Below are 26606 nucleotides of genomic sequence, written 5' to 3' on the forward strand. Positions count from 1 at the left end.
AGGGCTCCGGCTGGGGATGCAGGCTCTGGGGTGGGGTCAGGGATGAGGGGTTTGGGGTGCAGGAGGGGGCTCCAGGTTTTGGGGGGGTCTCAGGGCTGGGGCAGGGGGTTGGGATGCAGGGGGGTGAGGGCTCCGGCTGGGGATGCAGGCTCTGGGGTGGGGTCAGGGATGAGGGGTTTGGGGTGCAGGAGGGGGCTCCAGGTTTTGGGGGGGGTCTCAGGGCTGGGGTGGGGGGTTGGGATGCAGGGGGGTGAGGGCTCCGGCTGGGGATGCAGGCTCTGGGGTGGGGTCAGGGATGAGGGGTTTGGGGTGCAGGAGGGGGCTCCAGGTTTTGGGGGGGGTCTCAGGGCTGGGGCAGGGGATTGGGGCTCGGGGTTGGGGCGCTGGCTTACCTCGAGCGGCTCCCGGGCAGCAGTGGAGTGGGGCTAAGGCAGGCTGCCTGCCTGTCCTGGCTCCGCGCTGCGCCCTGGAAGAAGCCAGCAGGTCCAGCTCCTGACCTAGGCTGGGGGGCAGGAGCGTCCGCGGCATGCGCTGCGCTCGCCCACAGGCACCGCCCCCGGTCAATGGGAGTGCGGAGCCAGTGCTCGGGGCGGGGGCAGCTCGCAGAGGAGCCCTGTGGGATCCCCGCCTAGGAGCCAGACCTGCTGCTGGCCGCTTCCGGGGCGCAGCGCGGTGCCAGGGCACGTCGGGACTAGCCTGCCTTAGCCCTGCCGCACCGCTAACCAGACCTTTACTGGCCTGGTCGGCGGCGCTGACCGGAGCTACCAGCGTCCCTTTTCGATCAGGTGTTCGGTCGAAACCCGCAGGGCTGGGGTTGGGGTGGAGCCTGTGTATGTAAGGGGGGACTGGGGCCATTTTTGTCCTTTCCCAGCTCCAGGCCCCATCCTGGACGAGGGCACGGCCCCCGCGCGGTGGGCGACTGAGAGATGCCATGGGCAGAGGCAGGCCAGGCGGGACCCCCTTCGGGGCTCCTGGGGATCTCTGTGCCTGGCCTCTCTGCAGGGGGCACCATGGGGGGGCAGAGGGGGGATGGTCTGTGTGCCGTGGCCCCTCTCCCAGACATGGGTCACACATGTCTGGGCTGAATTAGAGCCAGGCCTGGGTGCAACAGGCCCTGTAACCCCTCCCCTACCCACTGGGCACCTGCTGCTGACGGCTCTGCCCCGAGCAGGCCCCCGAGCACCCCTGTGTGTGTGTGTCGGGGGGTCTCCGACTCTTGTCAGAGTCAAGCCGTCCCCCTTTCCGTGTGCATGTGGGGGGTCCCTGGCCCCCCTGCTGACCGGGCCTGGCCTTTACTGTCTCCCTGCAGGTTTCTTTGGCCCTACGCTGCCCCCAGACTGGCACCAGGAGAGGAGGGGGCAACAGGAGAGGAACAGCACAGGTGGCGTCTGGGACCAGCCCCAAGACACCAGCCCCTCCCCACCTCGTGCCACGGAGCCCGGTGAGCCGCTGGGCTGACCTGCCTGTCCTGTGGGGCTGGGGCAGCCCCCAAACCAGCTCCTCCTTCTCTGAGTCCCTCCCACTGCCTGCCCCCATCACACAGAGCCTGAGCAGACGCCAGGGCATTCAGAATCCCTGACACACACGAAGGACACCCACCACCCAGCCCTATGCCCCCACCCGCTGCGCAGAATGGGCCTCCTCGCACAGCCCACGATACCTACACGCTGATGTACCCCACCGTGTTACACACCCCAGTGCACCTCGATACATCCCCAATACACGCATATGAATGCACCCCAGCCCCGATACACACCCCAACACTTCCCTAGTGCATGCCTGATACACACCTCATTGCACCTCGATACATCCCCAATACACACATACGAATGCACCCCAGCCCCGATACACACCCCAACACTTCCCCAGTGCATGCCTGATACACACCCCAGTGCACCCCGATACACACACACTAATGCACCCACCCCAATACACACCCCAATGTGCACTCCGAGACACACACACTAATGCACCCCCCCAATACACACCCCAGTACACCCCTTATACCCCCAATACACACCTCATTGCACCCCCTGATCCCCCCCAACATATACTCCCCAGACACCCCTCTGATACCCCTAATGCTGCACTGATACACACCCCAGTAAACACACACAGCACACAGACTGGCCAGAGTGATATACCCCCCAATGCATCCCCTGGTACACCCCCCAGCACCCCTCAGTGTGCCCCCGATACCTCAGTGCCCACCCCAGTGCCCTGATACCCCCGGTATACACTTTGCCTGGGGCATGATGCTGAGAGCAAGGGATGCGAAGGGTTAATGGGAGGGGGCTGAGCAGCGGCTGGGGCAAGTCCCTGAGGTTCCTTGTGGACTCAGCCATGCCTGGCTTTGCACAGAGCTCGGTGCTATCTCCGCATCTCCCTGACCCTGGGGAGGGGAGGTCAGACCTTTGCCCAGGAGCCGGCTCAACAGGTCTGGGGGTGGGGGTGGGGGGCCTGCAGGGGGCTTACCGCCCGGGGGGGGGGGTGTTGCACAAGGCCCAGGTGCGGATATTTTTGCCTGCTTCTGTAGCCTGAGTGGGGTTCCCAGCAGTGCAGGGAGGGGCCGGTGGGGCTGGCCTGGGGTGCAGGGAGGATGAGGCATGGGGGGACTGGCTGGGGCGCTGCTCTGGGCTGGGCTGGCACTGGGAACAGGGCGCCCGAACTGTCCCTGCTGGGCAGACGCCTGGTACATCCTGTCCCGGGGGGGGGGGGTGCGGTGCCGGGGGCCCGGAGAGAGGAATGCAGCCGGGTCTGCCCCATGCTGTCACCAGGGCCTCTTGCTAAGCCGGCTCCTTGGCCAGTTGCTGGAGATGCTGGTCTGACAAGGCCAGGGAGAGAACCCCGGTGTCCTGGCCAGCTCCCTGCCTGGGGCGGGGGGGGAGGGGGGTGTCCCGGGCCACTGCTGAGTGCAGAGGGATCAGCTCACCCCCCTCCCGGCCCCCTGCTGCGTGAAACCCAGCACGTCTCAGAGCGGCGAGGGGCGGGGAGGGATTTGTCAGGGTCAGGCCACCCTGCCAGCCCCGGGGCGGCTCCTGGCCACACACCCCTCGCTGCCAGCCCTTGGGGAGCTTTCCACAACCAGATCTAGCAGCAGCAGGAAAGTGGCTGGGCTGGGCCGGGCCTGGCTGGGCTGGGCTGGCCGGAATCGTTCTGCCTGTGGAGGGTTCTGCAATGAAGTGTGGCCAGAGCGCGGAGAATATGGTCCCCTGCTCCCTGTCCCTCTCCTGCTGCCCTCAGCCCCCCTAACCCCACTGTCCTTCAGCCCTCTGTCCACACTGCACTCCCCCCATCCCCTCTCCTGTTCCCCTGGGGCTCCCCTGCTCTGCCCCCCCCCCTTTCCGTATTCCCTTCCTCCTCCCCGTTAGCCTGCGGCCGGTGGGGCCCGGACAGTGTCTGGCGATAGCCGTCGGTGGGCTGCTGAGTGCGGTTGGACCCGGAGAAGCTGCGCCCCTGAAGGTCACTCTGCCAGCTCCCTGGAGAGGGCCGGGGCCGCCTGTCACATCCCATGGGGAGATGGAGCGAGAGCTGCCGTCCCCTGCGTGCCCAGGCTGACGGGTGCCAGGCAGCATTAGCCTCCATCCGGCACGCTCCCTTCCAGGTGCAGGCCGGCGGGTGCAGCAGCGCCCCGGGCGCAGCGAGCAGAGAAATGCTTGGTGGCAGCCCGTCAGCCCAGGTAAGTGCCGCCTGCGTGGAGGTGACAGATGGATCTGGACAGGGGTGAGGACAGCAGCTCTGCCGGCGACAGGCCCGTCACCTCTGCAGTCACACCGTGTCCCTGGCTCAGCCTCCCGGGAAGGGCAGCGCAGCCGGGCAGAGACGACCTCCCACTGGTCTGGCATGGCATGGGGAACCGAGCTGCCGCTGCTCCTACCATCATCCCCTGCCTGGCACCGCCAGCCTCTGATTTCCAGCCCCCGCTGTGGCTGCGTGGTCCCCAGTCTCGGGTGGGAGCAGCGAGTGCCTCTTTCCCCGCCGGTATCCCCGCTCCAGTGGGCTCGGCTTGGCCAGCCCTCTGCTAGCCGGCCCGGCCACTGGGAGCGGGTCCAGCGCATTACTCGCCGCAGCCCGCAGGAGCCCCCAGCCGCGGGAAGGCAGCCTGTGCCCGTGCACCCGTGGGCGATTCGGGATTGCTGCTCGTTCCACCTGCCACCCCTGTGCTCTGTGATGTCACAGGCGGCTGCTGGGCAACCCTGGAACCCAGGGCCGGGTTTGGAATCCCGCCGAGGAGTCGCCCAGAGCAGCCGGGGAGAGATGGACGTCGCTGCCAAGCCCCACATCCCCCCCGCCATGGCTCTGTATGCCGAGAAGCACGGTGTCTTCCAGCTGATGCAAAGCTTGGTGGAGGCCCTGCTCATCCACCAGCCCGAGGACCCCATCTCCTTCATGATAGACCACCTGAAGCAGGACAGCGACCACGTGCCCAGGGTGTTCGTGCTGGGTCCGCCGGCCGCCGGGAAAACCACCATTGCCATGTGGCTCTGCAAGCACCTCAACGCCTCCTACCTCAGCCAGCAGAAGCTGCTGTCCAACAAGACGCTGGTGCTGGCCAAGGAGGCGCAGAGCTACCAGCAGCGGCAGGAGCAGATCCCCGACGAGCTCTGGGTCGACCTGCTCCAGGACCGCCTCTCAGACGTGGACTGCATCAGGGAGGGCTGGGTCCTGGACGGCTTCCCCCAGACCCGCAAGCAGGCCTTGCTGCTGCAGACCTCCGGCATCGTGCCGCGGCACGTGGTGGCGCTTTACGGGCCAGACACCGTGCTGGTGGAGAGGAACCTAGGCAAACGCCTAGACCCCGTCAGCACGGAGGTGTACCATACCACCTTTGACTGGCCGACCAACCCCACGGTGGAGCAGCGCCTGGTGCAGCCCGACGGCTGCTCGGAGCAGGCCACAGCCAAGCGGTTGCTGGAGTATCACCGCAACATCCAGGGCATCTTCCAGTCCTACCGGGGGAACCTCCGGACCGTCAACGCCGACCAGCCCTGCGCCGACGTCTTCTCCCAGGTGCTGACGTTCGTGGAGAGCCAGCCCCGCTCGGCCGCCCCCTTCACCCCCCGGGTCCTGCTCTGCGGGCCCCCTGGCAGCGGGAAGAGCCTGCAGGCTGCCCTGCTGGCCCAGAAATACGGCCTGGTCAACGTGGGCTGCGGGCAGCTGCTGAAGGAGGCCGTGGCGGAGAAGTCGAAGATCGGGGAGCTCATCAAGCCGTATTTCGAGAGCGGCTGCCCGGTGGCGGATAACCTGGTGCTGAAGGTGCTGCGGGAGCGGTTGGGCAAGCTGGACTGCGCGTCCTTCGGCTGGGTGCTGCACGGCTTCCCGCGCGACGCAGACCAGGCCGAGCTGCTGAGGAACACCGGCTTCGTCCCCAACCGGGTCTTCTTTCTCACCCTGCCGGTGGAGGCCATCCTGGAGCGGGTCTCTCAGCGGGCCACCGACCCCGTCACGGGCGAGCGCTACCACCACCTGTACAAGCCGGCCCCGAGCCTGGAGCTGCGCCGGCGTCTGCGGCAGAACCCCCAGGACGCGGCGGAGAAGCTGGAGCTGCGGGTGGATCTGTACAGCCGGCACGTGGCGGACTTGGAGGAGTTCTACGAGGATGCCGTCTACGTCAACGCCGACCAAGACCCCTACACTGTCTTCGAGTCCATAGAGAGCTGCGTCACTCGGCCCCTGCCCCTCCGCACCGTCTAGCGCCTGCGGGCAGGGAAATACAGAGTTTGCTTTCAGAATGGGATTCGGGGTCATCTTCTTTAACCGGGACAGGTGTTCCGGGGGGGCCGCTGGGCTCCCCCTAGCCCCCACTCCCTGCCCAGCCCCCAGCCCAGCAAAATTACCAGGGTAAAATATGGAATGGCTTCCCGGTGATGTCAATGTGGAGCCAGCCGCGCCCAGCCAGCTCTCCAAGCACTTGGCTTGGGACCCTCTGCCACTCAGTCGATCTTTCCCGGCCTCCTTCCCTCTTCCCCTTCCCCCCGCCCTCGATTTTGACACCCCTGCAAGTTTGCTGATCCCCCTCTCGGCTGCGAGAGCGGGGGGGGGGTCCCTGTTGCCTTGGGGGTCTCACCCCGGGGAAAGCTGCCCTGTGTTCTCTTACGAGTCTTCTCCCAGCTTGTCTGGTGAGAGCGTCCCAGGCCAGGCTCTGCGGCTCCCTGGGGCACGCGGGGACCCTCCGGAGCTTTGAGAAGCTGGTTGGAGGAATCGCTGCTCATCCCAGGCCAGGCGTGGGGAGGGGCCCTTCCCCTCTGCAGGCGGAGGCGGGGGTCTCAGTAGAGTGAAGCTGTTCCCGCTTGGTGGGGGGAAACCTTTGGAAAGCCTGGCACTGGTTTGGGTGGGGGCTGCCCACTGTCATGGACTCACAGCTCGTGCCCACTCTTGGCCCCGTATGGTCCGTGGGGGGTGCCCCTTTCAGTGCGACAGCTCTTCTCGGGGGTCCACTCTCTCTTGGGGTCAGGCCCCTCCACCTCCTGGAGCCGCACCTCTCTGAGCCTTAGCACGTCTGTCTCTGCCTTGGGCCCCCTCAGGGAGTCCACTCGCTCTGGATCCCCGGGGCCTCCACCCCCGAAGGGGACGATGCCACCCCACCCCCGGCCTGTTCTCTAGCCTGGAGCGACTCCCAGCCAGCATGAAACAGGAGGGTTTATTGAGAGTTGAACACAGCACAGGAAACTCTCAGGGCCACAGGCCTGGCCTCCCTCAGCCCAGCACATCCCAGTCTCTCTGCATCCAGGTGGGCGCTGCCTGCTCCCCCTCTCCAGCCCAGAGCCCCCTCTGCTCGCAGCTGGGCATCTGAGATCCCCGGCCCCAGGCCCCGCCTCTGTCCATTGTCTTCTCTCCAGGGAAACAGGGTCGCCTGGGCCTCCTCTCCCCTCTTCTGTCCTCTGGGCCCCTCTGGCTGGAAGGGGCTGGTCAGGTCACTGGAGTCCTCTCTTCACAGCCCATTGTCCTCCCACTGGCCAGAACCAGCTGTGACTCCCGAGCTGGACCTCCCGATCACCAGGTCACCTGTCGCTGGGGTGTCCATTCTCCAGGCCATTGGCCGGGGTCCCAAGTTCCCTTGCTGGTCCAGTGTACCAACAAACTCCCTCTCCCATCACCTCATTAAACCAGTAACACCCAGGGACACTGAGTCCCACCCCCTCTGCATGCAAACCATTGGAAAAAACAAGGAAAAATCAAGAAAACCCCCCACTTCGTCACACCCACTGAGGGCTCGTTGGGAAGGGTCTTGTCCATGTTGGCCGTTGCCACGCCCAGGGGGCAGCTGGGGTCTCTGCTGACCCCAGCACTTGTGGTTTCGGAGGAGGCGGGTGGTTCTCTACTGGGAAACGTGCTCAGAATTAAAGTCTCGACTTCAAAGACCCCCGAGCAAACCGCAGGGGGCGCCGGCTCCCTGGCGCGCATGTCACTGTGCCAGCCGGAGATGCTCGCGCGCTCATCCTCGCTGGTTCTCCGCCCCGTCCTGCTCTCCTGGCCCGTGTGGCTCACAGCCTCGTGCTGGCGTTTGACTTGGAGGAGTCGTTCTCCTCGACCACATTACAAAGGGCACGTCTCTGCTGCCCCGCTCAGATGCCCCTGGGGTGCTGGGTGCGGACTGGCTGACGGCTCCCCGAGGCAGGTTTGCGGACGAGCCTTCGCTCTCCGAGCAGTGGGAAGCCCGGCAGGAGAAATGCGGCTCAGCGAGCAGCATGGCAGGACTGGCGGCTTCGGGCGCCCGCGCCAGGGCTGAGCGGAGAAACAGAGGGGCTGGTGACTCCGGGGCCGTCGACTGAGCACACCTGCGCAGAACGCCGCTCGGCCAGTCCAGCCGCGGGCGCGTTCAGGGCAGCGTTCTGCCTCCTTCGGTAACGGAGCTGTTCTCTGGCCCCGCACCCAGTCTGCTGCCACCCTGGCACACACCCAGCGTCCATCCAGCCCTATTGGTGTATATGTAATGGGGGCCTTGCCCCTGGAGCGCCCCCTGGTGGGCAGCGCTGCAATTAAGTCCCTGCCTCAGTTTCCCCTGGTGGGCTTTTAGTAAGCCCTATGGGGCTTATGTATATTGAACAGTGCCCCTTCCGGGCTTCAGCTTGTTTAACCAACGGTGGCACATTACCCAAATCGGCCTCCACCCCAGCTGCCTGGCGGGAGGGGGCAGGGGATGAGTTGTGTCCAGGTCCCTCAACAGCCAGGCCCTCTTGCCAACGGGGAGAAGGGTCTCTCACGCCAGCCCTTCCTCAGCTCTGGGGCAGATGCAGGGGGATGGGGCTGCCATGTGGCTGGGGCCAGTGGGGCCCCGGCTGATGATAATACTGAGCCCACCCTGTGCCTCTCGTCCCTATGTCTCAGCGCATTAGGAACAAGGATGGGAGCGTTCTCGTGGACAGAGGGCTGGAGAGGAGCTGGCCAGGCATAGCCCCCCAGAGCCCCGGGCCTGAGCTCTGCCCCCCGGGCCATGGCGCTGGCCGGGCACGGGCAGGACGATCCTGCGAATAGCAGGGCACACGGCGGCCCGAGGCCAGGCTGTGACTGCACAGGGCCCGGCCCGGGGGCCAGACAGCTGGCTCCGTGGCAAATTCCTCGGCGGTGATGCAAACGGGCGGGCGGATTGAGAGATGCCAGAACTAATCCAGCGAAGAGGGGGTTGCAAAGGCACTTGGTGCTGATCCGAACCTGGCTAAAGCCCCGGATTAGACTCCCGAGGGATAAACAAAGCGGGGTGCAGGGCCGGGCCAGGAGAGCAGGGCTGGGCTGAGCTCTGGGGGCACCTCGGTCAGCCCCAGTGCAGCCCGCCCGGGGGAGCCGCGAGGGGGGGCTGTGGCGGCGTTGGGGCGATCGCTGATTGGCGTCTGTCCCGTCGCTTCCCGCCAGGCCCCATGGAGCCGCCGGCCATTGTGTGAGCCGCTGTGTTTGGAGAAGCCCCTGGCTACGCAAACAGCCCGGGAGGCAGCCCCAGGCCCAGCCCATTGTGCCTCCCAACAATGCCCCTGAGCCCCCCAGCCTCCCCTCCCCCACGCCAGCGCCGGGGCCGGCCAGCGGGTGCCGTGCTTGCTGCAGAGCAGAGGCTTTTCCCAGCCCCTGGCACAGGGGAGAGGTCCCTGCGCTTGCCTGGGTGGTCTCCTGGCCGTGCCCAGACCCAGGCTGGCACTGCTTGTCCGCCCTGCCCGGAGCTCCGGCCCTGCTCACTCTCTGGCCTGGAGCTCCCGGGGCAGGTGGCCTCTGCCAACAGGGAGAAGGGGTCCCCTGGCTCTCCTCGCGGCAGGGATGGGGGGTGCATAGCAGCGCCCCCTCCTGCTTGGGGAGGGACCCAAGGCGCCGAGCCAGCTCTCACTGCGGAGCCCTGGCGCTTTCTGCGGCCTCGGAGTGAGCATGGGGTTCCCTGGGCTCCCCCCTCCAGCGCCATGTGCCACCCCGTGCATGGCGGGCATCCATCCTGCTGTCCCTGGGGTCCCCCCTCCAGCGCCATGTGCCACCCCGTGCATGGCGGGCCTCCGTCCTGCTGTCCCTGGGGTTCCCCCTCCAGCGCCATGTGCCACCCCATGCATGGCGGGCATCTGTCCTTGGGGTCCCCCCTCCAGCGCCATGTGCCACCCCGTGTATGGCGGGCATCTGTCCCTGGGGTCCCCCCTCCAGCGCCATGTGCCACCCCGTGCATGGCGGGCATCTGTCCCTGGGGTCCCCCCTCCAGCGCCATGTGCCACCCCGTGCATGGCGGGCATCTGTCCCTGGGGTCCCCCCTCCAGCGCCATGTGCCACCCCGTGCATGGTGGGCATCTGTCCTTGGGGTCCCCCCTCCAGCGCCATGTGCCACCCCGTGCATGGCGGGCATCTGTCCCTGTGGTCCCCCCTCCAGCGCCATGTGCCACCCCGTGCATGGCGGGCATCTGTCCCTGGGGTCTCCCCTCCAGCCCAGCGGCATGGGGGCTCCACACGGGGGTCTGCCTGAGCTGACAGTGAGCACCCCCCCCCCGAGGTCACGGGCTCAGCCAGCCGGCTCCCCACAAGCAGCCAGCAGCCGGCACGTTCTGCCAGCAGCTCTGCAGCCCCAGGGCCCCCGGATTAGGGGCTATTGGCTTTCATGTTTTATCTCCAGAACAGCGAGTCCCTGGCTGGCTGCTTTCCAGCCGCAGGCGCAGATAACGCAGGGCTGTGTGCGTGGCCGGGTGTTCTGCTCGGAGGGTGTTTGCACAGCCTGACCCGAGCGCCTGAATACAGCAGTCGCCACGTCCTGATCTGGGGCCTGTTCACTGTGGGGCCTGTCTGGGTTTCAGAGCTCCCCCCTTTGCCCCCCAGAGGGGCACGTAGCCAAGTGTGAAATGCACATGCACAAGGCTGTGTCTGCACATGTGTTCTGTGAGTGGCTAAGTGGGAGCGTCTCTCAGGTGATGGTACATTAGCATGCATGTGTGTATGCACTGGGACACGTGTGCTGCTCTGTGCGTGTGTGCACACTGGGGCGTGTGTGTGTGGAGGGGGTTGCATTCAGGGGCCGGTGCATGCTCTGTGCGTGTGTGTGCGTATGCTCTGCGGCCAGTGCAGTGCATGCTGTGTGTGCGCGCGCTCTGGGACTGGTGCGTGCTCTGTGTGTGGGGGAGGGGGTGGGGAGTGTGTGTGTGTGCGCGCATGCTCTGGGGCTGGTGTGTGTGTGTGAGCGTGCGCTCTGGGGCTGGTGTGTGCTGTGTGTGTGCTCAGGCGCTCGGTCTGGTGTGGGTGTGTGTGCGTGTACACTCTGGGGCTGGTGCGTGCTCTGTGTGTGCGCGTGTGTGTGTGCATGCACTCTGGGGCAGGTGTGGGTGTGTATGGGTGTGCATGCATATGTGCTCTGGGGCTGGTGTGTGTGTGTCTGCGCGTGCACTCTGGGACTGGGGTTCTGTGTGTGTGTGTGTCCGCACGCGCTGGGGCTCTGTGTGTGTGTGTGTGTGTGTGCGCGCGCTCTGGGGCTGATGTGTGTGTGCGCACGCACTCTGGGGCTGCTGTGTGTGTGTGTGTGTGTGTGCACACATGCGCTCTGGGTCTGGTGTGGGTGTGCGTGCACGTACGCTCTGGAGCTGGTGCGTGCTCTGTGTGTGTGCGTGCATGCGCTCTGGGGCTGGTTTGTGTGTGTGTGTGTGTGTGCGTGCATGCGCTCTGGGGCTGGTGTGGGTGTGCGTGCACTTACGCTCTGGAGCTGGTGTGTGCTCTGTGTGTGCGTGTGTGCATGCGCTCTGGGGCTGGTGTGGGTGTGCATGCGTGTGCGCTCTGGGGCTGGTCTGTGTGTGTGTGTTCGCGCTCTGGGGCTGGTGCGTGCTATGTGTGTGTGTGTGCTGTGTGTGTGTGTGCATGTGTGCGCGCTCTGGGGCTGGTGTAGGTATGTGTTTGTGTGTTCATGCGTGTGCGCTCTGCGGCTGGTGCGTGCTCTCTGCGTGGCAGAGAGGCAGGGCAGCCTGTTTCCATCATCCCAAGCTTGCCCCTGGTGCCCCCCTCGTGGTCCCTCCCCATGGCCAGGCCCCCAGTGCTGCCCAGCTTGTGCGACTGGCGCGTTTCCTGGCCCCGGCCCTGCAGAGCCAGGAGGGAGTGGGCTTTGTGGGCGTCACCGCGATGATGGCAGGCCACGAAGACCTGCTGCGTTCCCTGCCGGCGCTGGGTCTGCCTCCCCCCCCGCTAACGGCCTCTCCGTCTCCTTCGTCCCCAGGCCCGGCCCCTGGCCAGCACGGCCCCTCTCCGGGCAGCGAGGGGGCGCTGGCCGCCTGGCCCAGGTGCACGCCGGAGAAGCCAGAGGAGTGCGGCTCCCCCAGCCCTGAGCTCGAGGCCCCGCCAGTGCCACGCCTGCTGCCCTCCCCGCCCCTCTTCGTCACGCTGCACGCCGACTGGAACACGGCCATGGCTGACTGGGGCCTGGCCTGGGAAGCCCACGTCTACGGGGCCGGCTCCCTCTTCAGCCTGCTGGCCCTGCTCTCCCTGCTGAGCCTGGCCTGCCTCCCCTTCCGCTGCCCGGCTGGCTGCACCTTCCTGGCCGCCCTCGACCTGCTGCTGCTCCTGGCCGGCGCCGCCCGAGCCTTCCTGCTCTTCTACGACGCCTATGGGCAGCAGGAGCGGCTGCCGGCCGTCGCCTCGCTGCTGCTGCACGATCTGCCCTTCCCCTGCCTCTCCTCCGCGCTGGCCGTTGCCTTCCTACTGCTCTCCACCCGCTCCCGCGTCAAGCTCTCGCGCGCCCGCTTCCGGCACCCCGGCTGCCTGGCCGCCCTGGTGCTGCTGCACTTCTTCGTGGCCGTGGGCGCCGTCCTGGCCGCGGACCTGCTGCGCCAGTTCCCCTTCCTGCTGCTGGTCTCGCGGGGGACCTTCGCCCTGCTGGCCGCCCTCCTCTCCCTCGCCTTCCTCGCCTTTTATTGCCTGGGGCGGGCGGACGCCACGCAGATCTACAACCTCCAGAGCTCCACGCCGCCCACCGAGCACCTCAGCCGCTGCCCCTTCGCCGACGCTGGCGACTGGAGCCGGGCCGCGCGCACCACCCTGCTGGCCGCCTGCTTCGCCCTGCTGAGCGCTGCTCTGCAGGCCTACGCCATCCTGCACGCCCTGGGCTACGGCCTGCCGCCGGGCTTCTTCGGGCCCTGGCCCTGGTGGTCCCTGCAGCTGGGCTGCCGGCTCTGCGAGGTGGGCACCGGGCTGCCCCTGGCCCTGGTGGGCCTGTACCCCGTGTTCTGCTCCCACGAGCCCCCCTGTGTGCACTGCTGGGGCGCGCTCTTCCGCGGCCCCGTGAAGGCCCCCATCCTGCCCAACAACTTCCAGTGGGCCGTGGCGCAGCACGAGAAGCTGGTGATGTGTGACACCATCGCCCGCAGCGACTCCGAGTTCCTGCCGCTCTACGCCCTAGCCGGGAGCCGCCTGAGTGCGGACGGGGCCGCGGGCTACTGCGGCGCCCACAGTCCGGGGGCTGCCAGGGCCTCGGAGACGCGCCTCAAGGGCGGCTACGGCTCGAAGACCTCCTCCGTCATCAGCATGGCCATGGACGGCGACCCCACCGCTGACTTCCGGCCCCCGTCGCCCATCAACCTGCGGCGCAGCATTGACGAGGCCCTCTTCAGCGAGGCCCTCATCCCCGCCAGCCTCTTCCAGCCCGCCGGCGCCCTAGCCAGGTCCAGCACCCTGGCACTCAGCCACCAGAGCCCCGGCCTGCAGGCGTGCGAGGGGCTCGGGGAGACGCCGGCCAGCCGCGGCCTGTACCGGACTTCCTCCTGCGGGGAGTTGGAGGCGGCCCTACCCCAGGGAGAGGATGGGGAGGCGTCCCCGGAGGCCGGCGCACCTGACACCCCCCTCTGCTCCTCGGGCAGGTGGAGGGAAAGCAGCCGCTGCTCCAGCTCCCCCTACGGACTCTCCCTGGACGGCTCCTCCCTGGTCCTGTGTCCCGGCCCGGAGCAAACCACCCACGCGTCTTCCTTTGCGTACGAGCCGAAGCTGCCCCGGGGCCCGGGCGAGAGCAGCCCTCGCCGGTCCCCCCCGCCCCCCGGGGGGCCGTACCTGCCCCTGGCCCAGCCCTCCCAGGAGTCCTTGGACTCTCTGGTCCCGCAGCCACCGGCGGGCGAGGCGGCTGTGCTGCAGGAGGAGTTCATGGACGTGTGCCGGCAGATCGACGCGCTCAGTGTCAGCAGCGACACCATCGACCTGTAGGGAGAGGGGCCGCCCCGGCCCGCTGCTGCCACCTTCCCAGTGGGCCCGGCCTCGCAGGAGGAGCCAGGGCGGCCCTGAGACCCACATCTCCCCCCATGGTGCTAGGCGGGACGGGCCCTTCCCGCCCCTGGAGGGGGGTCCCCTCTGGTCAGAGCCAATGCATGGCCCATGCACTCCAGCAAAGGGTGCTCACCCCACACCCACGTCCCAGGGGTCCAGGGCCGGGGCAGATTCACAACGTTCCTCCCCCCCCCCCCCTCCATGTGCCCCAGCGGCACCACCCCTGTCCTTCTCCCCCCCCCTCGCCCGAGATGGGGCTGGGGGAGCCCGTGGCCGGCCCTAGGGGCTTGCAGCTCTATGACGGGGAGAGGGCGCTCCCCGCTGGGGGAGAGAAGGGACTGTGGGCTCCCAACAGCCTGGGACCACAGCTCCTTGGAAAGGGGGCCCAGGGGCCCGGCTCTCACCCCGGCTCCCTGGAAGTGGCTCAGTGTCTATTAGAGATGCCCCCTGCCCCCCCCCATCTGCCTGCTGCCCAATGCCCTCCTGCCCTGCTCCCTCCCAGCCCCGGGTGCGGGGGGAGGGGGTGGGCCCAGACTTTGACCCCTGTATTAGCAATGAGGTAGGTTCGTGGTTTGTGCTCCAGACTCCAAAGCCCCTAGCGGCGGTGACAGGCCCCCGGGCGCGGGGGCTGTGGGTGCCGGAAACTCCTCCCCCCCTTTGCATTAATAAAGTATTTTATCAACAGGAGCAGCTGGGTTCCTCGTCGGGCACGAGCAGGGGGAGTTACACGGCTAAACCAGGTAGCCTCCAGCCCGGGAAGAGCCAGCCATGGGGGGGGGGAGAGGGGGCTGTGCCCATCCTGACAGCCCTGGACAGAGCCAGCCATGGGGGGGGGGCTGTGCCCATCCCGACAGCCCTGGGCAGAGCCAGCCATGGGGGGTGCCCCGTGCCCCACCCTGACATGGGGAGCCCTGCAGTGAGCGTTGGGCCCCAGAACCCACCGTGGGGCACTGCAGAGCCCCGTCCCCGTCCAGCTGAGCGTGTCTGAGTGAAACACAAGTGCAGCCACGGAGAAAGGGCACCCCGGGGTTCATTATTAGGCAATCGTCGGGTGCTGTCCTGCTGCCCAGCACCAGAGCGCCTAATGGAGCCCCAGGGTGTGTGGTGCTGGGCGGGCAGGGAACGGAGCCAGCCCAGGGACCCCGTCTGAATGCCGTGGGCTGGGGACCTGCACAATGCGTCAGGCCAGACCCCCGGTGGGCGGCAGCTGTCGCTCCCCTGAAGCCAGCAGAGGCAACGGAGGACGGGCCCATAGTCACCCTTCGGCCAGCCCCAGCGGGACCCAACGGAGAGTGCCAATTCAGGACAAATCGCTTAAAACAGGGCAGTTACAGCCCAAGGCTGGGGGTTTTCCACCTCTAAGGCATCAAACCAGCCAGACTAAGAGGACTTCGGTCTCACCCCCTGGCTAACCGCAAGTCTCACAAGCAATCTCCTTAGACACTCCAGTTTCCCAGTATCCCCACCAGTGCCACTCGTTATGGGGACAAATGGTTATGAAAACCAATACCCCAATAAAAGAAAAAGGTTCTCCTGATCCCAAAGGACCAAGCCCCAGACCCAGGTCAATATACAAATCAGATCTTACCCACAAATCACGCTGTTGCCAATCCTTTAGAATCTAAAATCTAAAGGTTTATTCATAGAAAGAAAGAAATATAAATGAGAGCTAAAATTGGTTAAATGGAATCAATGACATACAGTAATGGCAAAGTTCTTGGTTCAGGCTTGTAGCAGTGATGGAATAAACTGCAGGTTCAAATCGAGTCTCTGGAACATCCCCAGCTGGGATGGGTCATTCAGTCCTTTGTTCAGAGCTTTCGTTTGTAGCAAAGTCCCTCCAGAGGTATGAAGCAGGATTGAAGACAAGATGGAGATGAGGCTGTGACAATGCGGTTCTGGCGGAACCCAACTGAGAGTGCCAACTCAGGACAAATTGCTCAAATAGGGCAGTTACAGCCCAAGGCTGGGGTTTTTTCCACCTCTAAGGCAAACCAAACCAGCCAGACTAGGAGAACTTCGGTCTCATCCCCTGGCTAACCGCAAGTCTCACAAGCAATCTCCTTAGACACTCCAGTTTCCCAATATTACCACCAGTGCCACTCGTTATGGGGACAAATGGTTATGAAAACCAATACCCCAGTAAAAGAAAAAGGTTCTCCTGATCCCAAAGGACCAAGCCCCAGACCCAGGTCAATATACAAATCGGATCTTCCCCACAAATCACGCTGTTGCCAATCCTTCAGAATCTAAAATCTAAAGGTTTATTCATAAAAGGAAAAAGATAGAGATGAGAGTTAGAATTGGTTAAATGGAATCAATTACATACAGTAATGGCACAGTTCTTGGTTCAGGCTTGCAGCAGCGATGGAATAAACTGCAGGTTCAAATCAAGTCTCTGGAATACATCCCCCGCTGGGATGGGTCCTCAGTCCTTTGTTCAAAGCTTCAGCTTGTAGCAAAGTTCCTCCAGAGGTAAGAAGCAGGATTGAAGACCAGATGGAGATCAGGCATCAGCCTTATATAGTCTTTTCCAGGTGTAAGAACACCTCTTTGTTCTTAAATTACAGCAACATGGAGTCTGGAGTCACATGGGCCAGTCCCTGCATACTTTGCTGAGGTACAAGGCGTATCTGCCTTCTCTCAATGGGTCCATTGTATAGCTGATGGTCCTTAATGGGCCATCAAGCAGGCTAGGCAGAGCTAATCTCAGCTTGTCTGGGATGTCACCCAGAAGCATAGCATAAGTTTGCCATACAGACAGTATAGAGCCAATATTCATAACTTCGACTACAAAACTGATACATACATATAGACAGCATAATCATAACCAGTAAACCATAACCTTGTCCTAGACACCCCATTTGACCCCCTTTACACAAGATTTGGGTGCCACTACAGGACTTTGGTTGCAACAATGATCTATATGGTCCCAGTTTATGTCAATAACGTCACACCCCCAACGCAAAATTGATGCAGGAAGGGATGACACAAACATCACTGACTGCATCCCAAGAGCTCCCCATCCTGGGTTCTGTCTTACTACAGCTAGTATTGGGTTAGAAGCCATACCAGTGTATAACAGAAATGGTTTATCAAAATCATGTTTAACCACATGATTGAACCTCTTTACAACCTCAAGGTAAAACTTAGTTAGAACAATAGTGGATTGGATCTGCTCTGGCAGCATGGTTCCTGTATGTGTTATGTGATCTTGCCAAGAGCTAAAGAAAACAGCTACTTTATCCATACCAGCTCGGGCAAATGTTTGGAACCCCATTAACATCGAATAAATGCAGATATTAATGTTCTTCATAGTACAGGAATCTTGGCATTTAGCCATGAAAGCAATATGGTAGTGTGCCTCAGTCTTCCTTTTCATACAGCACATTAGGTTTGGAATGTCTTTTCCCCTGTGAAAAGTTCCCATATTGTTTATAGGCATTACCTGTGAAACCCCAGTGTAACAAGGCCTTTCAACATAACGTGTGTTTTCATGTATTCCTTTTAACATGTCCAAGGGATTCTCCAAAAGATTAGACACATTGTACATTTTTACAGTTTGTGGCAATAGCAACACATTCATTACAAAATTAAGCAATAACAACAAGTTCATTGCAAGTGTCCATTTACAATCATGGTTGTCATGCCACCCCTTTGGTTCAATACCATTGGAGTTTGGGCATTTTAGGGTTAACCTGTGGCTTCCCTTTGCCAAATTCAGTTTTCTCTTTCCTCCTTGTTCTGCAGAATCAAACCCTGATTTCTCTTGCTTAACAGACTTTACTGGCTGATGGGGTGGGCCCTCTGTGCTAACAGCTATTAGCAAGTCCTCCCTTTCCCAGCCAGGCAAGTAATTTGCACTACCCCAGACCAGAGCCAGTCCACCAGTTTTCCCATCCTTAACTGCTATAATTTCCAAGGCTGGACTCTGCCTTAAAGAGATACCACACAAATCCAAAGAGTCTGCGGGTGAGAGTTTGCTTGCTCTCCCCCGCATCCTCAAGCATTCAGCCATAAAACTGCTCTGCTCTGACACATCAGTAACCAAATCTGTCCTCAAACCCTGAAGCGCAAACTGCTCGTTTAAAGAATTAGAAAGGAGACATTTCTGTTCCAACACCATTGTCTCCCCAACAAGTTGGCCCCACACAGCCACTTGGTTATAGGGCTGCCTCAATTCCTTAACAACTTTTACTTCCTCTGAGACCTTCTCAAAGCTACCCACACTGGATCTTTTAAAAGGAAAGTCAGTGGATCCATTCACAACAGACAATTTCTGGCTGCTAGGAACTGAAACTTCCTTGATTAAATCACTCTCACACCCTTCAGTTGCAGGGAACTGCTTGCACCGAGTACCATGAGGATTCCTTTCTCCAGGAGCTTTTCTAAGCAGCAAATCACCCCTCACAGAAATTCTGCCCTTACCCTCTTCACCTAGGGCCTGCTCTAAAGGAACACTTTCCTGAGCAACAACAGACTCTGTCTGGGTTTTACTTGCATTCAGGATCACCTTTGGCCCATCAGGCAGATCTCTACACAATCCCCTTTCAGGCACACCCATAGACTTTTTAGATAAAAGGTTAGAAATACTTCCCTTCTCTTTGCCACACACAAGCTTAGGAATTTTTTCCTTTTTGCTACAAGTTGTTAAACTGTCCGTAGGTACCACAACCAAATTACCTTTCTGCTCTCCTTGTGCCCTGGCTAGGGTATCACCCTGATCAGACAGAGTTGTTACACCCTTCTCCAACCACACATGAGCAACAGGCAAAATACAAGCACCAGAATTTTCTGGTCTCTGGGACTTTGCTAAGACACTAACTGGATGCAACCTAGTTATGGTGCCATTCTCCCCAGCAGATGCAAACTTAGGACCATTCCCTTCCTGGGCTTTAGTTGAATCCAGAACCAACTCTGAGACAGCTACATTACTCTCAACCATCACAGGCCGAAAGGCCCCTTCTGTCTGCTCCACAGACAAAAAAGAGTTGGAGACGCATTTTTCTTTACCAGACATACCGTTTGGGATTTCATTTCCCTTGTCCCAGCAAACCGGGCTGTTCACAGACAACTGCTTGGAGACTGGGGTAGCTTCCTCCATAGGCAAGTCAATACCCCTGACAGACACAGGCACATTTCCTTCACTGTCGCTATTCTTCGCACAGGAAACAGATAAGGTATAGGGACACTCATCTTCCACTCTCCTTGCCTTCCCAAACTGCTGACTAGATAAAGCCATCAGCTCACAAGAACGCCTAGACTCATCCAAAATCTCCTTGTTCTCCTCTCCCTTCGCTTGATCTAATTCCAGATTTACTTCTGAGACATTAGATAGACATTCAGAAACTTCATTTACAGCCAAACAGCTACTTTCCAAGGACAAACTTTTGGAGAAACCCTCCATAGGCACAACCTTAGGATCAATCCTCTCTTGTGCCTGGTTTGTATTAACTTGACTGACCATAGCTTTAATATCATTTCCAATCATAATATCCTTAGGGATTATGTCTTTTACTCCCACAACCATGGTGCCCTCCAATCCCTTCCATTTCAGGTGGACTTTAGCCAAAGGCACCCTGACAAAATACTTAGATAAGGCTACAACAGTTACATCTTCACCTGGCAAATAATCTTCCTTCCTGACAAGACTTGCTTTAACCAGAGTAATATCTGCTGCGGTGTCCCTCCATGCCATACACCTTTCTCCATTCACTTCTGCACTGCTAATAAACTCTGCGTTATTTCCCCCATATTTAGCTTTAATGTGAGTTTTAAGGTCAAATTCTTCAGAGACCACAGAAACAGCATTTGCACACAGGGCACCAATGCTGGGCTCTGTGTGGCTTGCCTGTGAGTTTACAACAACAGGGTTAGCATTTGCCGTGGCATTTGGGGTTGCTGGTTTTGGGCTGCCCTTCAGTGTCGGGCAGTCTGATCTCATGTGGCCCAGGATACCACAGTGATAGCATGTAACCTGTTCCGTCCTGGGATGTGAGTTCCTACCCTCCAGGCCCCCTTGAACTCCTTTAGAAGAGTCAGGTTTATTTTTAAATCCTTCCCTCCTCTTGAACTGGGGGGAATGGTGATTACTTTTCCCCGGGGTTTTACACCCTTCTCGAGCCCTGTTTTGGGTATGGGCATCCGCAATCTCTGCTGCCCGTAGGACTGACTCAGGGTCCCTGTCACACACAGCTGCTCTCACATTGTCAGGCACAATGTCTAAGAACTGTTCCAAAGTTATCAAATCCAGCAGTTTTTCAAAACTCCCATGCGCCTTAGCTCCCACAACCCACTTTTTAACAAAACCCATCAGCTTATGAGCACATTCTACAAAAGTACAATCCTTAGACATTTTAAACTCTCTAAACTTAACTCTGTAAGATTCAGGAGTAACCTTGAACCGCCTTAACACAGAATCCTTAAACAGCTCATAATCTAAGGCTTCTTGTTCCCCCAAGTCATTGAATACTTCCCTGGCCTTTCCAGTCAGTCTGGTCAGCAGGACAGGCATTCGCTGACCCTCGGGGATCTGGTACAGATTGCAGAGGCGTTCAAAGGTAGACAAAAACTCCTCTATATCCTCAGTATCGTTGTAAATGGGACACATCCTTTCCCAGTTTTTCTCATGGCGGGGGGGAAGTGGAGCACCAGGTGGGGATGACTTTCTCCGCTCTTCCAGTACTTGGAGCTGAAGTCTGGCCGTCTCCTGTTCCATCCTGTGAGTCTCCTGTTCCATCCTGTGAGTCTCCTGCTCAGCAGCGAGCAGCTCTAGACGTCCCTTACGAGCTCTCTCATCAGCCTCCTTCTCTAATTCTGCTATTTTTTGCTTCTCCAGCAACCGAAGATCCGCTAGCTTCTGTTCATGCTCAAATTGCAGTTTACTTGTCACCCTTTGCATCCTAATTTTTTCTGCATCTTCTGCAGCCTCAGGTAAGGGCTGTGCTCTTGCCCCCTGATCACTGGCTATTAACAGATTTCTCAGTTCTTCCTTTGTAGCTTTCTTTCTAAAGCTTATCCTCTTTTCTGAACACAAATTTTCCAGGGCTTTTTTGCCAAGTCCCTCATATGCTCTTTGCTCAGCCATTGCAGCAGCTCTTTAACCAACAAAACTCTCAATCCCAAAATTCAATTTTGGATAGAGTGGGGTTCTGACCCAAAGCTTAATTGACCTGGTTCTGTGGATCCAAGCACGACTACGCCACTGTGACAATGCGGTTCTGGCGGAACCCAACTGAGAGTGCCAACTCAGGACAAATTGCTCAAATAGGGCAGTTACAGCCCAAGGCTGGGGTTTTTTCCACCTCTAAGGCAAACCAAACCAGCCAGACTAGGAGAACTTCGGTCTCATCCCCTGGCTAACCGCAAGTCTCACAAGCAATCTCCTTAGACACTCCAGTTTCCCAATATTACCACCAGTGCCACTCGTTATGGGGACAAATGGTTATGAAAACCAATACCCCAGTAAAAGAAAAAGGTTCTCCTGATCCCAAAGGACCAAGCCCCAGACCCAGGTCAATATACAAATCGGATCTTCCCCACAAATCACGCTGTTGCCAATCCTTCAGAATCTAAAATCTAAAGGTTTATTCATAAAAGGAAAAAGATAGAGATGAGAGTTAGAATTGGTTAAATGGAATCAATTACATACAGTAATGGCACAGTTCTTGGTTCAGGCTTGCAGCAGCGATGGAATAAACTGCAGGTTCAAATCAAGTCTCTGGAATACATCCCCCGCTGGGATGGGTCCTCAGTCCTTTGTTCAAAGCTTCAGCTTGTAGCAAAGTTCCTCCAGAGGTAAGAAGCAGGATTGAAGACCAGATGGAGATCAGGCATCAGCCTTATATAGTCTTTTCCAGGTGTAAGAACACCTCTTTGTTCTTAAATTACAGCAACATGGAGTCTGGAGTCACATGGGCCAGTCCCTGCATACTTTGCTGAGGTACAAGGCGTATCTGCCTTCTCTCAATGGGTCCATTGTATAGCTGATGGTCCTTAATGGGCCATCAAGCAGGCTAGGCAGAGCTAATCTCAGCTTGTCTGGGATGTCACCCAGAAGCATAGCATAAGTTTGCCATACAGACAGTATAGAGCCAATATTCATAACTTCGACTACAAAACTGATACATACATATAGACAGCATAATCATAACCAGTAAACCATAACCTTGTCCTAGACACCCCATTTGACCCCCTTTACACAAGATTTGGGTGCCACTACAGGACTTTGGTTGCAACAATGATCTATATGGTCCCAGTTTATGTCAATAACGTCACAGAGGCATCAGCCTTATATAGTCTTTTCCAGGTGTAAGAACCTCTTTGTTCTTACTGTGGAAAATTACAGCAAAATGGAGTCTGGAGTCACATGGGCCAGTCCCTGCAAACTTTGCTGAGTTGCAAGGCGTATCTGCCTTCTCTCAATGGGTCCATTGTATAGCTGATGGTCCTTAATGGGCCATCAAACAGGCTAGGCAGAGCTAATCTCAGCTTGTCTGGGGTGTCACCCAGAAGCATAACTCAAGTTTGCAATACAGACAGTATAGAGCCAATACTTATAACTTTAAATACAAAACTGATACACACATACAGACAGCATAATCATAACCACTAAACCATAACCTTGTCTTAGACACCTCATTTGACCCCCTTTATACAAGATTTGGTGCCACTACAGGACTTTGGTTGCACCCTTGTTCTATATGGTCCCAGTTCAAATCAATAACGTGACAAGCGGGGAACAGTGTAGAGATACTGCCTCCCCTACTCATCCGCCCCCATGCTCCCCTGTACTGCCAGCAGGAAGGGGGGGCCTCCCCAGGCCCCCAAAGCACCCAGCTGCACCAAGTCAGGGGCCCTCGCTGCAGGGAAGGCAGGGCCAGCAGCTGTGATGGGGGCTCCCCGGGCTAAGGCTGGGCTCCAGCAGGGGGGGTTGTGAGAGGTGGGGCGCAGCAGCCCCGGGTGGCAGCTGTGGGCAAATGCCTGCTGCCTTTGGCAATTCAGGGTGACACTGGGGTGGGGGCAGAGTGCCCCGGGAGCTGCCCAGCACTTGGCCCTCCTGCGTGAGTCACGCTGGCTAGCCAGCCCCATCACTGGCACAGCCGACTCAGTGCCCACGGGTGGTGGGCATGGGGCAGGGCGAGGGTCTGTGCAAGGAGAGGAACACGCGGGGTCAATGTGTGCACTCCATCCCACCGCTGCCGGCTAGCTGGGCCATGGGCTGCCCCGGCATGGCCGCTCTTCTGTTCTCCTGCTGCACCGAGGAGTTTTTCCGCAGCAAACACAGGCCGTGGGGAGGGAGACGAGCCCCTGGCAGGCCCCGGGACAGGCCCATACGCTGGGTGCAGAGCACGGCGCTGAGCAGGGTAAATGCTCTTCGCTCCCCTGCACGGGGGAGGGGGGGCAGCTGTGCCTCCGGGCTGAGCGATGCTGCTGGGACTAACGAGGAAGTGTGGCAATTAGAAATCAAACGAGCAAACGAGCTCTGTGCTGCTGGGAAGGTCAGCAGTGAACTGCCTGGCAGGGCGTTAATATTCCTGGCCTGGAGATTCTGCTGCACTTTCCCTTTCCCCTGGGGCCCAGGGACTCGCTTTTGGATCTCGCCCGGGCTCTGCCAATGTGCCCGCTGCTGCTTTAATTACCCTGACGGTGCTGTGATGGGCAACCTCCCCGACCCTGCCCCGGCTCTGCCAATACCCAGCCCCACTCAGCCCCAGAGCACAGCACCCGGGGCACTGCCCAGCCCTGCACCGGCTCTGCCAATACCCAGCCCCAGAGCACAGCACCCGGTGCACTGCCCAGCCCTGCCCCGGCTCTGCCAATACCCAGCCCCGCCCAGCCCTGTCCCGGCACTGCCAATACCCAGCCCCAGAGCACAGCACCCGGTGCACTGCCCAGCCCTGCCCCGGCTCTGCCAAAACCCAGCCCCACCCAGCCCCAGAGCACAGCACCCGGTGCACTGCCCAGCCCTGGCTAAGAGAGACAAGCAGCCCCCACACATCACTGCTACACCCTGTGGTCCCTGGGTCTACATCCAGGGACAGACCCAGCCAAAAGCCCGGCTTGACTCCAGAGCCAGCCCCTGATCCTGGAGCCAGGCCAGCAGAGACAGCCTGGGGCAGCCCAACACCCTGCTGATCAACCCGCAGGTTGACCCGGGCACAGCACTGAGCCATGACCCCAAAGGGTGAGACATACCCCAGAGATGACACCAAAATCCCCTCCCCCGCCCTGTCCACAGATAGAGGTTGAACTCAGCGACCACTAGGGGGAGCCACATGCTGCAAGTTTGCAGGGTCCAGCATCTCAAAATCAAGGAAAGGGGCACAGAGAGAAAGAGAGACGCTGGGACAGGGTGTGGGGAGATGGAGGGATGATGGGACAGGTGGATGGATGGATGCTGGGGGAGGATGGGGATGGATGGAGGGAGGCTGGGGGCATGTGGGATGGTGGGTGTCTATGGGGATGGATGGAGGGATGCTGGGGGCGTATGGGATGGTGGGTGTGGATGGGAAGGGATGGAGGGACGCTGGGGGCGTGTGGGATGGTGGGTGTGGGGGGATGGATGGAGGGACGCTGGGGGCGTGTGGGATGGTGGGTGTCTATGGGGAGGGATGGAGGGACGCTGGGGGCGTGTGGGATGGTGGGTGTGGGGGGATGGATGGAGGGACGCTGGGGGCGTGTGGGATGGTGGGTGTCTATGGGGAGGGATGGAGGGACGCTGGGGGCGTGTGGGATGGTGGGTGTGGGGGGATGGATGGAGGGACGCTGGGGGCGTATGGGATGGTGGGTGTGGATGGGAAGGGATGGAGGGACGCTGGGGGCGTGTGGGATGGTGGGTGTGGGGGGATGGATGGAGGGACGCTGGGGGCGTGTGGGATGGTGGGTGTCTATGGGGAGGGATGGAGGGACGCTGGGGGCGTGTGGGATGGTGGGTGTGGGGGGATGGATGGAGGGACGCTGGGGGCGTATGGGATGGTGGGTGTGGATGGGAAGGGATGGAGGGACGCTGGGGGTGTGTGGGATGGTGGGTGTGGGGGGTGGATGGAGGGATGCTGGGGGCGTATGGGATGGTGGGTGTCTATGGGGAGGGATGGAGAGACGCTGGGGGCGTGTGGGATGGTGGGTGTGGGGGGATGGATGGAGGGACGCTGGGGGCGTGTGGGATGGTGGGTGTCTATGGGGATGGATGGAGGGACGCTGGGGGTGTGTGGGATGGTGAGTGTGGATGGGGATGGATGGAGGGACGCTGGGGGCGTGTGGGATGGTGGGTGTCTATGGGGAGGGATGGAGGGACGCTGGGGGCGTATGGGATGGTGGGTGTCTATGGGGATGGATGGAGGGACGCTGGCAGCGTGTGGGATGGTGGGTGTCTATGGGGAGGGATGGAGGGATGCTGGAGGCGTATGGGATGGTGGGTGCGTATGGGTTGGGAGGAACGATGGGACGGGTGGATGGAGGGACGCTGGGGGCGTGTGGGATGGTGGGTGTGGATGGGGATGGATGGAGGGACGCTGGGGGCGTGTGGGATGGTGGGTGTCTATGGGGATGGATGGAGGGACGCTGGGGGCGTATGGGATGGTGGGTGTGGATGGGGATGGATGGAGGGATGCTGGGGGCGTGTGGGATGGTGGGTGTCTATGGGGAGGGATGGAGGGATGCTGGGGGCGTGTGGGATGGTGGGTGTGGATGGGGATGGATGGAGGGACGCTGGGGGTGTGTGGGATGGTGGGTGTGGATAGGGAGGGATGGAGGGATGCTGGGGCCATGTGGGATGTTGGGTGCGTATGGGTTGGGAGGAACGATGGGACGGGTGGATGGATGGATGCTGGGGGTGGATGGAGGGCTGATCCGTGGGGATGGGGCTGGAGGGACTATGGGGATGGAGGGAGGGAGGACAGCGGCAGGGTTCACTACAAGGAAGGCGCTGAGGGCCCTGTGAAGTCGTTTCCCCTCCCCCCACCTACTGAAGTGGGAAATAGCATTTCTGCTGCTCTTCCTTCCCAGGCTCCAGCCCAGCCTCCCTGCGCAGCCTTCCCGGGCACGGGGCACCCAGGGCTGGGGCAGCTCGCTGAGACCTGCCCTTCGCCCCCTCCTTCCACTGGGCACGGGCAGTATTCACAGCCACCGCTCAGGTCCCCGCCGCGCGGAACGCCCCGCACCTCGCCTCCTTCCCAGGGAACACAAGGGGCCGTGTGCTTAACCACTGGGCCGAGCACGTCAAAGGATTGGAAGCCAATGGTCACCTAGACAATCAGATCGTAACGTGCAAGCCGGACTGAGCCCTGGTGCACTGGACGCGCTCCGGTCTGACAAAGCAAAGCGCCCCCACATCCTTCCCACCCGGCTGGGCTGGGATCTGCCCTTCATGAGACAAGGCGCGCTGGCAGCTTGCCTGCTCGGGGAGGGATCCAGGGTGTCTCTCTGCGCCCCCCAGCACCCCATTGCCTTGACTCGTGAGTGAGACGCCCCCCGGGGGTTGTTTCTTCCTCTGAGCCTGTGATTTCCCGATCTCCTAACTAGCATTGGGCTCAGTCCATGGTGGCATGGCCAACCCCCGCCGCACCTGGCCAGCCAGAGAGAGAAACATCTCTTCCCGCCTGCCTGAGAGGAGTGTGCCGAGCCCCGTCTGGGGACCCGCCTTCGCTCCCAGGCTCAGGGAGAAAATCCATCCAAGGGCGGACAGGGCGCGATGGGGCAGGCGGCCGGGGGGTGGGCAGAACAGGGGAGGAGGCCAGATAAATGGCCTCTGAGTCCCCGAGAGTGATGCCAGGGCTTCTCTGCAATCTGGAGCTAGGACCTAGGCCGGCGGGTGAAAGGGCAGGTGTACGAGCCACTCACCCCATACCCACGAACTCACCCGGGGCCAGGGTGCCCTGCTGGGAGCTGGCTCGGTCCCAGTGCCAAGGCCCCGGAGCTGCTGG

General features: G+C 60.6%; 3 protein-coding genes across 5 annotated transcripts in view; all 3 read left to right on the plus strand.

The window, feature by feature from the left end:
• Positions 1–15343, plus strand: part of LOC101942743 (proline-rich transmembrane protein 4) — a 31499-nt gene extending 16156 nt beyond the window's left edge. Inside the window, exons 4-5 of one of the 3 annotated variants that reach the window (XM_065551390.1) lie at positions 1310–1441; positions 11651–15342. In XM_065551390.1, coding sequence (XP_065407462.1) covers positions 1310–1441; positions 11651–13623 — 2105 coding nt within the window. In that variant the 3' untranslated portion in view covers positions 13624–15342. Of the gene's footprint in view, positions 1–1309; positions 1442–11650 lie in introns of all 3 variants that reach the window. The other 2 variants (XM_008174150.4, XM_065551383.1) reach the window with 2 other exon arrangements.
• Positions 1–26606, plus strand: part of RBM28 (RNA binding motif protein 28) — a 308732-nt gene that overhangs the window by 235336 nt on the left and 46790 nt on the right. The gene's annotated exons all lie outside the window — the stretch shown is intronic.
• LOC101942472 (adenylate kinase 8-like) lies at positions 2649–6451 on the plus strand. The gene has a single exon (XM_005294550.4). It carries the CDS (start codon positions 3844–3846, stop codon positions 5692–5694), a length of 1851 nt encoding a protein of 616 aa, XP_005294607.3. The 5' UTR covers positions 2649–3843; the 3' UTR covers positions 5695–6451.

The sequence above is a fragment of the Chrysemys picta genome, chromosome 1 (assembly GCF_011386835.1).
Source record: "Chrysemys picta bellii isolate R12L10 chromosome 1, ASM1138683v2, whole genome shotgun sequence".
In the NCBI taxonomy this organism is placed as follows: Eukaryota; Metazoa; Chordata; order Testudines; family Emydidae; genus Chrysemys; species Chrysemys picta.